Genomic DNA, 17,017 nt, shown 5'->3' with positions numbered 1-17,017 from the left:
ATTTAATTTATAATTCATTTAGGCATTTAAGTGCATCCAGATTCTTCCTTCCGATTCATACTTTCTTATTTTGACAGCAGAAAGAATTCTAACTCTTATCACTGATGAAGCTTCCAGTTGAATTAAATTCTATTAAATTAAGGAGTTTTATTTGAATTAATAATGCTTCTTTGGTGAAGTCCAGACCTTTGTAGGGCTTCCTATTGCTGTATCTCCTGCTTGCATTGGTGTGCTGGAGCCTGGCAACAGATAAGGACAGTAAATGTAAATACCTCTAGTGAAAAGCTGTGGTGGAGTGGAATTTGTTTGAAGCATATGTGGGACTTGGTTGCTTTGTTAGCACCACCACCCCCCCCCCCCCCCAAAAAAAAAAAAATCCCTGCTGAAGGACTGAGGGTGTTTCACTCTAGGCAGAGCTTTATTTGGAATGTTTTGTTAGGGAATCTTTTGAAGTGCCTGGAGAATTTCAACAAAATGGCTGCTTTCCTCGGGTTTGTTCCTATCTGGATATCAACAGGCTCACTGCCCTCGGCTCCAGGCAATCCGCCTCAGCTCCGACATGTAAAATTTAATAGGAGGCTGCTGTAAGTGAGATCTGCTGTTTCAGCTTTCATCAGACCACGTTTGGAGGAGAACGCGTTGGCCGTTTCCTTGCTCGCCGTCCGTCCCTGGCTGCTTTCCGTAGGAAAATTCGTCTTTGTAAACAGAAAACAGCCTTCGTAGGAGCGCGCTCTCGCAGCCGCGGGAGTAATCCCGTCTGAGCGGCAGCGGAGCCTGTTCATAACTAATCTGCGTGGTGTCACTCGTAGGAAATAATCCTGTGTGCCAAACGAGGAGGCAGAACAGAGCCTGTAACTTCCCAGTGCTGTGCAACCCAGTATTTGGATATTCCATTAATTTTTGCAGCATGAGCGTCCAAAGCAATGGCTGAGGATTGGTAAGGGCTGGAGTAGAACTGGTGTTGAAATACCACATTATTTTGGTGGTGGTGTAACCCTGTGTGCCCAAGGTACAGGACGCAGCTCTTGCTGGGGTGGATGCTGTGGTTGACTCCTCCAGCACCACTCCGGAATAATTGTGCGGGAAGCCTGTGCATGTGAGCTATTCCCATGGAACAGCTGTTCCATGATGGTGTGCCTGGTCTGAGGTTGGAACAATCAATCCTTCATGCCAGAACTTCCAGCATTTGTATTTAACTCTGGTTTGCCCCTTAGCTGCCTCCCTCCCAGTCTCCTGTGCTCCCTTGTGCCCTGCCAGCTCAGATCGTATCCCTGTCCGGGGATGAGCTAGGGCAGGGCTGTGTTAATCCTTGCCTTCTGTATCCAGGAAACAGCCAGGGGAGGTTTGAATGCTACATCTGGGATGTGGCAGGCAGCGAAAGCAGGCAGCCCAGCTATTTCTGGTGGGAGCTTGTCATGTTGCTGGCGTTTCCTTTCTTTTTTACATGTTCAGCCAACAGTGCTGGAGGAAGCTGGAGCCCAGCAAGCCAGGAGAAGATGATAGCACCCAGAGTCAACAGTATAATCCTAAATAACGTCCAGTTCTGTGCCCTGACCTCGCAGTGCTGGGATACCTGGGAGCTCTGACCAAGGGAAACTTTCGGAATACTGCAGTGCCTGTGCGTTGGGAAAATGGAGAAGCCACAGATGAAACCCTCTTGTCCTTTCCAACCACATGTCCTTAGGGGAGTGGTATTTGCTGGATCAGCCTTGTTCTACTTCATAATCACTGCAGACCGTTCGAGTTTCTTATCCATGTACTGTAACTTCTCCTTCAGTGCAGGGGAAACCTTCTGGCTTTTTAAAAAGTCAGCCAGAGACCACTACCTCCACTGCCTCTTAGCCTATTAAGCGATTAATAGGTATTCCCAGAAGCCTTAATAAGTGGCCAAGTGGGCTGCTGTGGCAGAAGGTAGGACAAGACTTCAGGCTGATTTTAATTAAAGCTCTCTCAATGCCTTTGCTTGAGAAATGAAGAAAACTGTGTTTTTCTGTACATCTGGCAGATCTCTGGGCTGAGTGAAGACTCCTTGTGTTGAAGAGCTGTGTGCTTTGCTGTCTGAAACTCATAACTGGAGAATTACAGGGGCTGGTATCATAACCAAGATAATCTAGAGATAAGATGGGTTTATTTACTAAGGTACATTTTCATCTTTGATTAAATTGCTCTAGGAATTGTCTAAGTGAGCTTTTAAGAACTCCTTTAGGTACTGCTACATAGTACAGATAGAGTTACAGAAAAGGATGTTGTGGAGACCCAAATACAAAATAACCTGGAAAGATCAGAAACTAGACTCTGAAAGAGGCTGCTGGAGGAGCCTTTTGGTGAAGGAGACCCTTAAATTCCCATAGAGCTTCTTGCTGGCAGGACTGACTTGAAAGAGTTGAGCTGTTGGCTCCCCTCTGCAGGGCTGGATGAGGGAGGGGTGCTGTCGGAGGGCTGGTGACATGTGGTTGTCAGCCAGGCACCTTGTGTTGCTGCAGGGAAGAGCTTGGATCCCTGTCACTGGGAGACTGGTTGAGGTATGGACCAGAACCACACTGTCACCTTGCAGTGTTAGGCAATACCCATTTCTGGTATCTTCTGCCCCATACTGCTGTCCAGATCTGCTGTCCCAGCTGTTTATGGGGCTCCACAGGGACTGGATCAGGGATCTGGTCTAACCTTTCTAAAGCTGCTTTTGTTCACATGGGCTTTGTAAGCTGGAAAAAAGATATTAGTTTGGCCTTAAACAATCTGTGCTGGCATTAATAAGAGTCAGAATACGCTGGAGAAGGAGTGGAGTGTCACTTTTTATAGCATAAACCACAAGACTGGTTCTTTGTGCTTATTACACTGTCACCCGAGGGCTTTATTTCAGTGACTGTTTTGTTGGTGTTGGTGGTGAAAGAGGCTGTCCTGCTTTCCCCTTGTGCTAATGCAGCTGTTTGTGTGGTCAGGCAATCAAATAGATTGGAGAACTGATTCAGTGAAAAAAAACAACCGAAAGGAAAAGAGAAGATCAGTTTCTGAGGCAGTATTTGCAGCATAAAATGGCTGTAGTGGTACGGACTGGTGAGGGCAGGACATGCAGGGATGGGGTGGGATCGCTGCTGTGGGTGACAGCATTGGCTTTTGGCAGCATCAAGTTGTGGCTGTAGCTCCAGGGCTCAGGAAATCACATTGCTGGTTTATGTCCTACTTTTCAACAGCTTCAGAGCGTCCATTGAACATTGGCCCTGAGGCAAACTTCCATTTTGGTGTCAAATGGCAAAGTACACACAGCGCTCTCGGGGCGCTGCTCTTGTCTCCTTTGCATGTAAATGATCCTAAAGCTGAGCCCAGAGAGTGGATTTGGGGAGCTAAAATGTGCTTCTGGGGTGTAACAGAAGCCATATGGGCTGGTGTGTTTCTCATATAATCAAACTCTTGGCTGATGATACAGATTTAACTGGAAGAAAAACGTGTACACGAGTGAAGATCAGCTCCTATGTTACATCTTCTTATTGACCTTTCCAGGCTGTATTTCTTTACTTAGCTGTATGGCTCCATGAGTGTTTTCTGGATGCCATGGTGCTTCAGGAACATCTGGGGTCTCCCAAGGACTCTGTCGTTTTACACTGGCAGCCAGCTGTATTCTGGGAGAGTTTTCAGCCCAAGTGTTTTGATGGTCAGGACTGGAATATTCTTGCTCTGCAGGTGGTGTGGAGGTTGTGGCAAAAATGGGTATGATGGGTGGAAATCAGCCCTTCCTGCATTTGTACAGACATCCTGGAATTACATTGTGTGGGCATGCTGGATATGGAGATGTTGGCACTGTGGTAGCTGTAATTAGTCTGGTCCTTAAATCTTCAACCAAATCCTCGTTTTATATAGATGCTTGGATTTAGAGAGTGGGGGTTTTTTTTCCTTTTAAATTTGTCTGTCAAGTCCAACTATTTCCCAGTCCATGCCGGTAAACATGTATGGTCTGAACAGATGATGTTACCAGAAACCCTGATTTTCCCTTTGCCTATTCAAAGCTCTGCTTGGTGTTCTCACTCTGGCTTAGTTACTCAATTATTGATTGTTTTTTCTCTTCTTTCTCCAGAATCCAGCGACTATCACTCGAATACTGCTTAGCCATTTCAACTGGGATAAGGAGAAGCTGATGGAGAGGTAAGCAGCCACCTTGGCATGCAACCACCTTGTGCCTGAGAGCTGGAAAAAAATGTTTGTTCCTGGATTAATTGAGGATGGATGAATGCACAGTGTGTGGCAGAAGAATCTTTTGTGTAAGCTCTAAATGTTCCCCCTTTCCCAGCTAAGGGTGACTCATGGCTCCTTGTTTTAATATTATTGATGCCTGTTAGAAGCTGTGGAAGTTAAGTTGCCCATTGGAAAGAGGGATTTCCAGTTTGAACACGTACAGGCACAGCATTTGGACAGGCTTTGGAAAAAAGCAAGCAGGAACAGGTTCTTGTTATCTAGCGACTGTTTTGGATTTGGGTTTAGCTGCTCTTGCCTGTCATGCTGGCATGTGTATTCCTGACATGTTTATTCGCTGGTCTGGCCAAGGCTAAATTGTTCCTGACTGATAATGGTCCTGCCTTGTCTTCATGCCCGCAGCTCCAGGTTTCCTTCAGTGTGTGTAAATAATGGCTTGAATTTTGCCTCTCCCTCCCCCTCAGAGCAGAGTGTTTTATGGTTATTTCCCATCTTTGATTCCCAGCTCTTGGAATGTTGCTTGGTAAAGGTCCTTTTCAGTTTGTTGTTGTACAGTGGAGGCCAAAACCAGCTGCATTTGGTTCATTCCAATGCCAGTGTTGGTGTTGAAGAGAGTTGAGGGAGCTGGAGAATTTAATTTACTTTAGAAACTGAGGAGAATTAATCTTGACCAAAAAGAGCAGTAAAGGCTGTACAGGGACTTGCTGTTTGTTGTGGTCTCTACTGGTCTTAAAGGTGTGAAGTGACCAATGGGTGGGTGTGGAGGGCCTGGTGGGATCATTAGTTTGACTTTCTCTTAATTACCATTTCCTTTGCCGGATGATCAGGGAAAGATGGGAAGATGGGATGTGCTTGGTAAACCAGGAGCAGTTGTTGGTGCTCCTGTGAATTGATAAATGTCCCTTCACTGAGCCTGGGGGGTGAGCCCCTGTAGTTTGGTATTCTGTCACCCAAGGAAAGAGGATCCAAGGTTTTCACACTGCTAGTAATTATTTTGGAGTACAAATATTTCTGCTATCCTTGGTTACTGGATTTAAGACATCTTTAGCCCGCTTTTTGTAATATTTTTGGTTAGTGATGGTGCTCAGGTATCTCTTATGTTTTGTTTAACCTAGATTTTTTTTCTGAAGTGATTGTATTTTTTTACAGCTTTAGTCCTTATTTTCCTGAGATTGACCTCTTTTAGTTAATGTTGGAAGTGTGAAAGCTTGGTGTTACAAATATAGCCACTATTTAACTCTGACTACAGCTGTTAAGCATTCTGATTTAATTCCTGCTCTGCAACATGTCTGTTCACTTGGTATTTGAGTTTCTTGGGCTGGTTCTCTTGGTCAGGGTAAAGTTCACTCTCCTTGGCTGCCTCTGTCTCCCTGTGAGATACCTCTATACAAGTGCACTGAAAAGCCACCCCTTTGTAGAGTAGGTTTTGTCCCTTGTTGTCAAAAGCTTTTTTTTAGGGCTGCCATCAATTTAAAAATAAAAATTGGGCTGTGGTTTTGTTTTTGTTTTTGTTTTTTTTTTCCCAAGGGAGGTGCCAGCCAGGTCAATGTGAGGTATTATTGTTAAGGCTTTTGCAGTTTAAGTACATGTTATATTTACAAATCCACAGGTAAACATGTTCATTAAAATACTTAACTCAGCAGGATTACCCCTGTTAGTAATAGAGTACGTAACTTGCTTAGGCAGGCCTGTTGCACACTGGTCCCAGTTTTGGTGCTTGTCGATGTGGTGGTGTATTAGAAAAACACCAGAACATCGTCTCTCAAGTGCCTGGTGCTGCCTTCTGTCACTTCTGCACCAAATAACTTCCATGAAATCCTTTGGAGTGCTCAGCTGTGTTAAAGCAGGAGCAGGAAGCTGGGAAGGAGGCTGAGAGCAGGCTCTTTGTGTTCAAGAGGGTTTGGTCATTGCTGTGGTGATAGGTGAGGATTAAGGGGGAAAAACCCCAAAATATACATTTTGCTTGGAAGTTCTGTTGCTTCATGGTGTATATTTGCAGTTCCTAATCAGTGCCTGTTTTCCCTTAGCTCATGGTGAGTCAGCACGACCTCCCAGCAGCCTTATCAGACCTGGCCTGGAGGAAAGCACTTTAACCAAGGGGCTTCTCTTTTTTTGATAAGTGGGGAGGTCTGAGCTTGTGACATGAAAATTTCTCTGTTTTCCCACTTTTTTTAGCCTTGCTATGCCTGTTGTTAATGAGCAGCTTTTTATTGTCTGTGCCAGCTTTGTCATGGAGTAATTGCACAGTGGCGTTGAGAGGGCAGATGTGCTGCGGGTATTTATTCCTCTTACAGTAAAGTAATAACAGCCACAATTGAAAAACTGCCCTCTCCCACTGGTGAAACACTTAATTGTTTGTGTGCAAAAGCAAAACTGGGGGTTTGGGGTGGATTTGTTTGTAGGATGGAAGTGGGGAGTGGAGGAAATGCTAGTTCAGCCTCTGAATATGCTGCATGTGTTTAGGAGAATAAAGATGTCAGGTGTTATTTTCCTGTGTCTTGTAAGCTTGATTCAAAGGGACAGGAGAGCAGCAGGTGCAGAATGACCACATCACCTCAGAAACAAGTGAAGAAAGTGCTTTAGCTTGAACTTAATCTTGATAATCTTGCAATTGTACTATGGCTGATGGTGTCCTCTCCTGAGGGGAGTTTGGGGAGGAACCTCTGTGTGATAAAGAGGTTAAAATGCAGCTCTCCTGCTTTATGTGCCTTCCCCTGGTCATTTTGTTAAGAGAAATGTGTCTCAGCATGTCCCCCAGCCCGATTTAATCCCTGGAGGCGCAGCCAGAGGTACAGCAGTCCCTTGTAGCTGCTTATCTTGGTGGCCACATGTCCTTGTTCCTCTGAGCGGAGGAGGGATGTCAGGAATGCCCAGATTGCCTCTTCTGCAGGACCTGGCTGCCTGCTTTCCTTGGAACAAATAATGCTTTACACTCCTTAGCAGAGGTTGAACAGGTGAAAAATGGTGCATGGCAGGAGTTCTGATGTGGAGATATCTTTTACTGCGAGTATATTGCTGTACTGACACTCACAAATGCTCTTCCATGGAAGTAAATATCCCAAAGTGTGTACTGGAAGCAATTTTTTTCAGTAAAAAGGCTTTTTATCTTTGATACTCCCATGGGTAGGATTTGATTATGTCTGGGAAATGGGGATTGAGCAGTTACAGACAGCAGGAGGGAATTTTGAGGAGATAAAGGAGCTGACAGCTTGATCCCTCTGCCAAAAGGACTTGGTACTGTAATAGGTTTGGTCTTGGTAAGTAGAAACACTTGAAAATAATGGACAAACACTAGTTTGTCCATTCATTTTAAAATGGCAGAAAAGCCCCCAACTTTGTGGTGAAGCAAAGGAACTTTGAAGAATTAATAGAAGAAATTCTCATGTGCCAGAAGTGCTAGAATTACTCAATATCTGCATTGTGAAGGGAAAGGAGGGCAGAGGATTTCAAGGGCTGTGTAAGGTGCTGTGCTCCTCCCTAGGATGAAAATCAGGATGGAGGTACCAAGAACCAACCCTTTAATAGAGTGTATTTGAGGAAAAATCAGAATTCTTGGAGTTGTGAAGGAAGTGAGGAGGGATGCTGACATGGAGGAGCTCTGGAGAAATGTAGCCATCTTTTGCAATGCATTAGGTGAGATTTGCAGGAGAACTCTGGTGAAATTGTATGAGATCAGGGTCAGATCTGGACTGGGATTGCATGTGTTTTGGCTTCTTAGATTCAAGGAGGATGAATGGAAATGGGCATTGGTGGTGGAGAAGGTTTGCTGGCCAGGGAAGTCAGTGAATGTCACATGGAGCTCACCTGCTGTGGGAGGGGAAGGGTGTTAGAGCTGCTGCCTGGGAATCCTTTGACCAAAGAACATGGGAAGGGCAGAGGGAGATCTGCCTGCATGGACGGGCTGTGGTGATGCTGGAACAAGTGGGAAAAAGGGATGGTCACTGCAATTAGGAGTTGTTCCTAACCATTGAAGGAACTGCAAGAGTCTCCTGATGGAGCCCTTGGCGTGTTTGCGTAAGGAGTGGTGGAGCAGTGAGACAGCTGTTGGACTTTGGAGTATCCATTGGAACTGCATGTTTTCAAGGAGATCCACATTTTCCTCTGTGTTTTCTGGAGTTCTTACGGCTCAGTGGCAGCATGAGTTTGAGTCTGAGAGACATTAATGAAAACAAATGTGGAAATTACTTACTCAGAAAGAAAATGCATGAGAAGAAAACAGCACGGAGAAGTAGGAATACTATCCATAGGTATTTAAAGGGGATAGGTAATTCCAGGTGAAAAAATTCAAGTTCCTGACATGGATATTCACCCTTAGAACCAGCCCACCACTACAAAAACCTTTGGTATTTCCATAAGCATTTAGCTGGCCATGAGGACCAGGGTTCAAGTTGCATCATAGCATTTGTATACAAAACTATTTTCCTTGCAAGCTTCAAACCCATCTGTGTGTCTGCTCTCTTCAGAGCACATCCTGTGCTGCTCCTGCTGCCTCTAAGGGCAGTTGTAAGGCTGGAAAACTTCTGTGGACTTAATATTTATCCATGATTCTTAATAAACAAGTACTGCCTATAATAGGACTGCACTGAATTCACTTGCTAAGATTATCTAAGGATATAATTTTATATATTTAAATATAGCATAAAAATTTCTAAATATAATCCTCTAAGCAAACAAAAGAACTTGGTTGAGTTAAATCCTGAGCTAATGTTGAAGAACAGTGGCAAAGCCTCGTGGATGCTGTGATGCCAGAATTCACCACTTCCTTCCAGATTCAGTGTTTTGAAATTTAAGATCTAAAATATGTGAACTGCACTGAGAAACATATGAAACAGCAGGAAAATGGATATTTTTAAAATTATAAATCAAGCCTTGTTGGTAGGTAGAGCTGTAAGGGAGTGGGGGAACAACTTAGTGGGTTTGGCTGGGGGATGTGTGCAGGTGATGGGGCTGGTTAATTGTCTGGTTTAATTAGTTCTTTGCAGCTGCTGCAGGCTGGAGAGAGGTGTGTGAAGGATTCTGGGAAGAGGTTGAGCTTCCTGATAATGATTCTCTCCACTTTGGTCCTCCTCTCCAAGGAAGAGCTTTTTATAAGCCTTGAAAGCAAACCAGTATTGTTTTCCTTAAGGGAATAGGAAATAGAAAGGAAGTGATCTTTTTTCTCCCCCCAAGCAATTTTGCATCCTCCTTTCCAATAGGTACCTAATCTTTGGAAGCATTGTAAACCTGGAACTGTATTTTTTAGGAGGTTGTTAAATTACCTCAGGTTGGCTGAAGAGAAAAGCTGCTCGAATGGCTACTGATCAGAATAGTAGGAAAAATGGAAGGCTTCAATTGAAAAGAATTGAGCTTGGAGGCATCAAACCTGTGCTTTAGGAAGGTGTTCCAATGCCTGGACTGTGAACTCAGGTGTTCATGCTCTAGTTTCCTATCCTGGAATTCTAATGCAAAGCAATCACTGGGGAGAATCATGAATTACTTGAAATGCAGCTGAAGAATTGAAGATACCTGAATTTCAGGAGTGTAATTCAAGTGGGAGTCTCTGAAATTATGTAGTTGTCTAATATCCACCTCTGTGTTGTGTTAGGGAAGAGTTTGTTGGAAGTAGTGTGTGTGTGTGTGTGAGTTTTGAAATATTGAAAGCATCTTTGTACACTTAGCTGCCAAGTAGAATGGAAGAATGATTTAGTAGGTGGTTAAATTTTCATTCTTTCCTGTGTTGTGCAGGTACTTCGATGGCAACTTGGAGAAGCTCTTTGCTGAGTGTCACGTAATTAATCCAAGTAAAAAGTCTCGAACGCGCCAGATGAACACCAGGTCATCAGCCCAGGACATGTCCTGTCAGATCTGCTATCTGAACTACCCAAACTCGGTGAGTACCCGGTGGCCTCGGTGCTACCTGACCATCAACTCCCCAGATTTCCTACCTGAAACTTCACATTTTCCTGCAAAACACCTCTGAGAGTGCTGGGGCCTGGGCAGCGGTGTAGTAAAGTTCAGGAAGAAGCAAGCAGGTGATGTTTGCAAAGGTCAGATACCAACTGAGATGTACAGATAAATGATATGTGAAATTAAAAATCTGTGAAAAGCATGATGGGCAAAGGCATATTTTCGGAAATAGAAAGGCAAGGCAGGAAACGGCTTTTAAAAGCAGTAAATAATGCTACAAAGTAGTCAAACTAGGAAGTCTGGAATAAAAGCGAGTAGAAGTAAAGTGTGGATATCTTTGGATCTTTATCATGTTTGGACAATACCCTCTTGGTCAGACATGAGAGTGTGTTATGCAGTACTTGCTGGGGCTGTGCATCAATGTCCTGGGGGGTAGTGCTGCTTTTTTGTGGCTGTTGACCAAACTGAAGCATTCCCACACACTGCTCAGAGGTCCAGGCTCTGCTGGGGCTCCCAGGGGCAGGACATACTGGTGGGAGGTCTGGGAGAAAAGGAGATGAGTGGAAAAGCTCAAACAGGAGAGTTCATCAAAAGGCAAAGTGCTGACAGTAAGGAATTCTTCCTTTATTGGAACCTGCTCTTCCTGGGGGAGCTGCCCCTCCAGAACACCCTAAAACATGTGCTGGGTCTTTCCAAGCAAAGCTACCCTGACAAAAGGCTTTGCTCTTGGCTCTGGGTGTGTTTTCAGCGAGGAAGCATGATGAGCTTTGGGCTTCAGGAGTAGCCTGGGGTGAAGTTCCCTGATTGCAGCCTCTTCCTTGCTCTGGATCTTCCTTCCCTGGAGTGGGCAGAGCTGAGCAAAGGTCGGCTTCAGTCCTCCCATTCTCAGCATTAAGGTCCCTGTTCCTCTTGAGCCAGAAACCACAAGGCTTCACGTGTCTCCTCTTCAGTCTTGTGTGTCCTGACTTCCTTCTTGGAGAGGAGCTGAAAAGGCAAATTCCTGCTTTGTATGATGAGGTGCTTTGAAAGAGAAAAGCAGTATATCCTAATACACTGTTCTCTCCTTTTTAACGTAGTTGCTGTGCTGGGTGGGGGTAAAACTCACAAGTGCCAGGCCTGTCCTCTGCCTGGGGGTACTGTGCTGCCTGGGAAGCAGAATCATAGAGTCATGGAATACCGTGAGCTGGAACAGGCCCGCAAGGATCATCGAGGCCCTGCACAGGACAACCCCCAAAATCACACCACAGCATTGTCCAGAGTTTTGAAACTGGAAAGAACAGCACAAAGCACACTAATACTTCTTGATTTTGTAGCTCAAATAGCAGTGGCCCAGTTGCTAGAAGAGCAGATTTTTAGCTGGAGCAGAGAGATGTTGCAAGTGAGCAGGGCTGTCTCTGTTGTTGGTGTTCATTAAGTTAAAAGACATCAGAGGGGAACCTCTGTTTCTTTGCCCTACAAAAAAGCTGGAGCCTATAGGAAAACTAATATTTATTATTTCTTCTGTAAAAGGCTTTAGTTTCTGTGTCTCAGGTGATTGAAATCTGTTTTGAAGCTGTTTTAGTCGATGTGAATGATAAATTCTAGGATTATTTTTATGTTCAGTGCCCAACCTGAAATCTCAGCTTTGAAAATCCCCTTGCAATGATCAGCTAATTTTTTTTCCACTTGAAAGCTGGGGGGTGGGGGGTTTGCCCTGCGAGCCCCTTTCAGCCTGTGGAAAGCTAGAGAGCTTGGGAGTGTTAAGAAGTTTTCCAGTGTGCAGTTGTTGCAGGAATGTTAGTCTTGAATTCCCTTTCTTCTGTCTACAAAGTCTCTGTAGCTCTTCAGTCACCTCCAAAGAACTGTGGTTTGAGGTTTTGGGAAGCACCTGCCAAACGAGGCATTGGAAGCTCTCACCCAGCAAGTTTGAGGACTTAAGGGAGATGTTTTACCCGCTCTGTGTCCCTGTCGAGCAGTGTCAAGTCCCAGCAGTTATTTTGGGTGACACCTTTATTGGTAAGACAGGAACTGGGAGGGTCATGGCTTTGCCTTCCTTCTCTCTTGCCTCCCACCCTCAGGTTCCTTGGAGAGTGGGCTGGGGGTGTTTTTGGGAACATCCTGCTTTGTCCAGACTGTAGATGTTGAGCACAGATGTGGTGACAGCAGAACTGTCCCCTGGGCTAACGAGCTGCCTAAGGAGTCACTGCTCCCCCCGTCCTTGGTGGTTTTATGTTGGCCTTTTTACTTGCTCCCTTGACATCTTCTGTCAGCTGAGCCAAAAATAATTGGGAACTCCCTCAAAGTAAAGAAAAGAGCTGAGAGATTCTCTGCATTCCTTGCAGCCTGGGAGGAAGTGTGGTGGTGGCTGCCTTTCTGTGGGCATTTAGCAAACCTTTTCCCTGCCTGAAATAACCAAAGCAGGTCTTACATGAAGATGTGTTCTGTGGTGGTTCCTTGTGTGTGCCTGCTGCAGGAGTATTTGGGTTTGGTAAGGGATGATTCCCTTGTCTGTGCTTGCTTCCCATCACATGTGGAGAAGCCAAAATTCAGGGAAAAGTCAGTGCTGTCTTTGGGATGGTTTCGTGCTGTGGCATCCCAAAAGTTACAGATGTTAAAGTGATTTTACTCTAACTCTGCATCTCCAGGAGATGTCACTTGGCCACAGCAGCATCTGTGGAGCACCAGGTACCTTTGTTATCTGGCTCAATAAGGGTTCAGAAAATGGAAGGTGTCTTTTTTCACTCTTGGAGCCGGTGTACCTGGCACCACATAGGTGTCAGCCTCCTCTCTGATCTCTTCGTTGGTTTTTTTGGGGTGGATGTCTCTATTTTTACCTGGAACCGAGTCAGATGCTCAGGTCAGAGTCACCCGTGTTGGTGCTCACAGGGTGCAGCCTGTGCTGGTGGCAGGAGTGTCAGAGCAGTGTAATCACAGCCTGCCAGCCCGGGGGAAGAGGGTGCTGACAGGCACCTTCCCTGGGCAATCCCGTGCCAGAGCATCCAGAGACAGCACAGCACAGCTGCTGCACCTCTGTGGGATGATGGCTGAGGAGGCGGTTTGGGAAGAACATTGTCCTCAAGTGGATTCTCCTTTCCTCAATTACCACCATCCTACTGTTGTTTTGGGCTGTTCCACAGAGGATTCTGGGTTCTTTCCTCTGTGGCGTTTCATAGTTTGATGGTATCTGAGGGTGGAGTTCTGGTTTTATCTCACTGGCTGAGAAGTTGGTTTGCAAAGCTGAGCCAGCAAATACTACCTCTATAGTGGTACAAGTGAAGTGTTGTAAGTACAGTTTTCCTTGGTGCTGACTCTGGGTATAAAAGAGCTGTAAGTTGACTAGAGAAAAGTACTTTAATTCCAGTCTTTCCTCAGCAGTGTTTGCTTCTCCACCCCTTGTGTAACCGCTCAGTTCCAGATGATATCTTGACAGCTCTGTGCAGATGATGCAGACAAGGATGGAGTTGTCCCTGCTGCTGTCTGTGACAGCTGATCATTATTGAATTTTATTTAGCAATTTACACCTGCCAATCAGGATCTTTAGTGTCCTCATCTGATGGGCATCTGGGTTTCAGGGGGAAGTTCCCCGAGGAGGTCTAGGACTTTTGGGCAGCGCCCACATGTGCCATGGGGAAAAAATAGGAGGAATGAAGACTCTGTATCCTTATCACTGTGACCTGTTTGGTGTTGTATTTATTTGACTGATGTCCAAAGTAACATGGGAGAGAGCCGTGCTGTGCTCCATAGACACTCCTTAAACAAGGATAAATTTAAATGGGCCAGGATGGAAACACAGGCCACACCTTTTCTTGCTGCTGGGGTTGGGGATTAAAGTCTGGCTTTGGAAGAGTGACTAAGGCTGCTTTGGCAATGTTCTGTAGGGTGATGATGCAGAACGATTAGCAGTGTCTCGAGTGTGGTGTGGGGAATGAGGGATGGGATGGATGAACTGCACAGCACCAAGAAAGACGAAATTATGGAGCAAATCCAGTGATAAAATGAGGCAATGTCTCGTGTTCTTTGTCATTGCAGTACTTCACTGGCCTAGAGTGTGGACACAAGTTCTGTATGCAGTGCTGGAGTGAATATTTAACTACCAAAATAATGGAGGAAGGCATGGGACAGGTAAAATCTCAACTCACCTCATGGCTTATTTCTGGAAATTCTGTGTATTGGAGAGATGGGGGAGAGTGTCCCCTGCTGAAGTTTAAAGATATCCAAAAGAATGACAGAGAAAACCCAAACCCCAAAGGTTTGGGGGCTGCAGGCTCTGCTACAGGTGAATCTGGAGGGAATTCTGTGGAGTTGGTGCAGGTATCTGGGCTGGGGAAGGAGGAACCAGTGGCACACCTGGGATGTGGTGGGAGAGGCAAAGCACTCCTTTGGCTGTGGATTGTAATAAAGTCTGTTGCCTTGGAATTCTTTGTGATGCAAAACCAGGATAAGCACTGTTCCTCCTATGACCTTTTTGTGTTTTTCAGACCATTTCATGCCCTGCCCATGGCTGTGATATCTTAGTGGACGACAATACAGTTATGTAAGTAATGCTCTTGGCTTTGCTCTCTCTTTCCATTGTGTTACTCATGTGCTATTCAGATCTATTCAAATGCTTATAACAAACTGCACAGAGGCTTGTAGGCAGCAGAGAAGCCTGTCCTGAACTGTTTGTTTTGGTCCCACAATGTCTCTTAACTTCCTGTTTAGGTGTGACAACCCCATGTGACAGCACTGGGAGGAAAGAGTCCCTGACCAGTTTGGTCAGTGTGACACCAGGGTTTCCAAACCCTGTTTTACTGCTTTGTGCATTTTGTTTCCTTCGATTTATGTCAGAATTCAGGACTTCTACCCAGGTCAACCCACTGGTTCCCCAAGCCCTATAGCTGTGGTTAATAGGTGAGTCAGAGGACAGGAGTCCTAAGGGCTGGTTCAGGATGTGTTTTTTGCCCTCTGATAGGAAGCAGTTGACCCTCAAACAGAAGATTTGATTAAGCTGGTGTGTCAGCCTGTGTCCTTGGAGTTATTGAGTTGTCCAGCTGTAGAATGACTGTTAGTTCGTGGTGGAGCAATGAATTCCATGAGCTTCCTTCTCTGTTGTACTGGGGGAAGCTGTTGCACGAGCAATATCCTTCATAATCCTGAACTTTGTTCAAGTTCATTTTAATTCTTCTTACTAAAAAGCATCTCAATAGAGGCTTATTCTATTACCTTATTCTTTCCTTCCTGAAGCCTGACTCACTCATTGATATTAATTTGCTGGTTTTTATTATCAGTTGCTTTCAGAGTAGTGATTTCCCCAATTTTGGCTCTCCGTTACTCATGGAGTGTAGGCTGGATGGAAGTGGAAGTAGCTGAAGTGCTTTCCTGCCCTGTTGAGGGGTGGTTTGTAGAGGCCAGTGGGTGGAAACTGAGCTGAAGTTGGCATATCTTGAGTATCCTGATTGAGATTTTTGTTTACCAGAGGTTGAACTTCAATTTGTGGAGTCGAATGCTCTCAGCAGGACTTTTTTGAGTGTTTTCTTGATTGCAACAGTTGGAATGAGCTGTTCAAACGGTGCATGTGAAATTGAGTAGCTGAAACCATTGGAGGCTGCAGTGGCAGCAGCAGCAAGGAAAGGATGGAAGAAAAGGAGGGCAGTGCTGTGGGATTCCCGTTGGCTGGAGAGGGCAGGGACGAGGCCTGGGATAGGGCAGTGGCAGCTGGGTGCTAAAGCAAACAGGTCCCCTTTGTCTGAGTAAAACTAGAAACTGTTTCTAGAGGTAAAAATCCACCTTTCCCTGTTCTTACCTGCATTTCTGTGGGGAGGAAGGTGCATTTTTTGAAAAACTTTCTTTTAAAATAAGCCAGAATGGACAACTGTGGCAATCTTAGAATATGTCAATATATATGACAAAAATGTAAATGATCTCAACTGGAACCTGCACCCACTTCTGTGTCCTTAATTACTACTTTTTAGGTCTTTTCCTGTTTATAGAGTCTCCAGCTCTCAGTTTCCAAGTGATATGAACACAAAATTAATATGATTTATGGGCTCTGAGCATGGGTTTCATCTCTTAATTTGTCTAGTTTCATTTATGATTTGCCAAAAGACAATAATATTCAAAGCTAAATTCTTGAAGGTCTTGACCTGGTGATGTTGATCGGGGCAATCAAAGCATTTTGATAAGCAAAAAACCAGTGGATTATGTGCTCGGGTTAGTCATGGCATGACTATTAATTTAAATTCCAGTACCTGATATATTGTTATACTTCAGTACATTTCCAAAGTGATAATTAGTATGTCTTGAAGCCCAAGTATGGGGTAAAAAAAAGAAATTTATAATTCATACTAAATTCAGATTGTTTTCTCATACTTCAGTAAGTTTGACTCCAGAATTGCAGGAGAGATGCTTTGTCAGCTGATTTGTTTTATTTTAGCCTTGGGAATTGAGCTGCCACGTGCTGTGATTTATGTAATAACCAGCATGTGCTTGAGTGAGGAGCTCCCCAGCTGCCCAGGGCTGGGATTTGTGCTCATCCCATGGGCACACGCCGCTCCTCAGGGAGTGTTGTAAGGATAACATGCAGGAGTACACTTAGTTTTGGCTACAGCTGGAAAGGAAAATCCATTAATTCCAATATTTATCCATGGTATGGCCTGTATAAAGCTGTATTCCACAGAAAGATTTAAACCAGGAATGCTACACAGGGTGTGTTAGTCCAGCTTTATATTTAAATATATTGGGAAGACACTTCAGTGTATATAACTTCAGTTATAGCTAAAAGACATTTTTGGAAGTGCTCAGCAATCCATAGTTAAGTTACTTTGGATGTATTTTGGCTGGACAGTCTGCAAATGCCAGCTGGGATGGTGTGCCCAGGAGAAGAGTGGTCACCATGCTTGTCAAGGGTTCCCATCAGTCAGTTTTCCTCTGCTCTCCCAGTTCCAAGCAGACTGGAATTAATTGAAAGTCCATGTTGTGTACACCCCTA

At 44.8% G+C, this 17,017-nt stretch overlaps 1 protein-coding gene across 2 annotated transcripts in view; it reads left to right on the top strand.

Annotated features, from left to right (window-relative positions):
- Positions 1 to 17,017, top strand: part of ARIH1 (ariadne RBR E3 ubiquitin protein ligase 1) — a 50,568-nt gene that overhangs the window by 17,875 nt on the left and 15,676 nt on the right. For both annotated transcript variants that reach the window (XM_048317706.1, XM_048317707.1), the window contains exons 2-5: positions 4,070 to 4,137; positions 9,910 to 10,054; positions 14,080 to 14,172; positions 14,529 to 14,584. In XM_048317706.1, coding sequence (XP_048173663.1) covers positions 4,070 to 4,137; positions 9,910 to 10,054; positions 14,080 to 14,172; positions 14,529 to 14,584 — 362 coding nt within the window. The remainder of the gene's footprint in view (positions 1 to 4,069; positions 4,138 to 9,909; positions 10,055 to 14,079; positions 14,173 to 14,528; positions 14,585 to 17,017) is intronic.

The sequence above is a fragment of the Corvus hawaiiensis genome, chromosome 13 (genome assembly GCF_020740725.1).
Source record: "Corvus hawaiiensis isolate bCorHaw1 chromosome 13, bCorHaw1.pri.cur, whole genome shotgun sequence".
Lineage (NCBI taxonomy): Eukaryota > Metazoa > Chordata > Aves > Passeriformes > Corvidae > Corvus > Corvus hawaiiensis.
The sequence above is the reverse complement of the archived record's forward strand: the minus strand, read 5'-3'. Positions and strand labels throughout refer to the sequence as shown.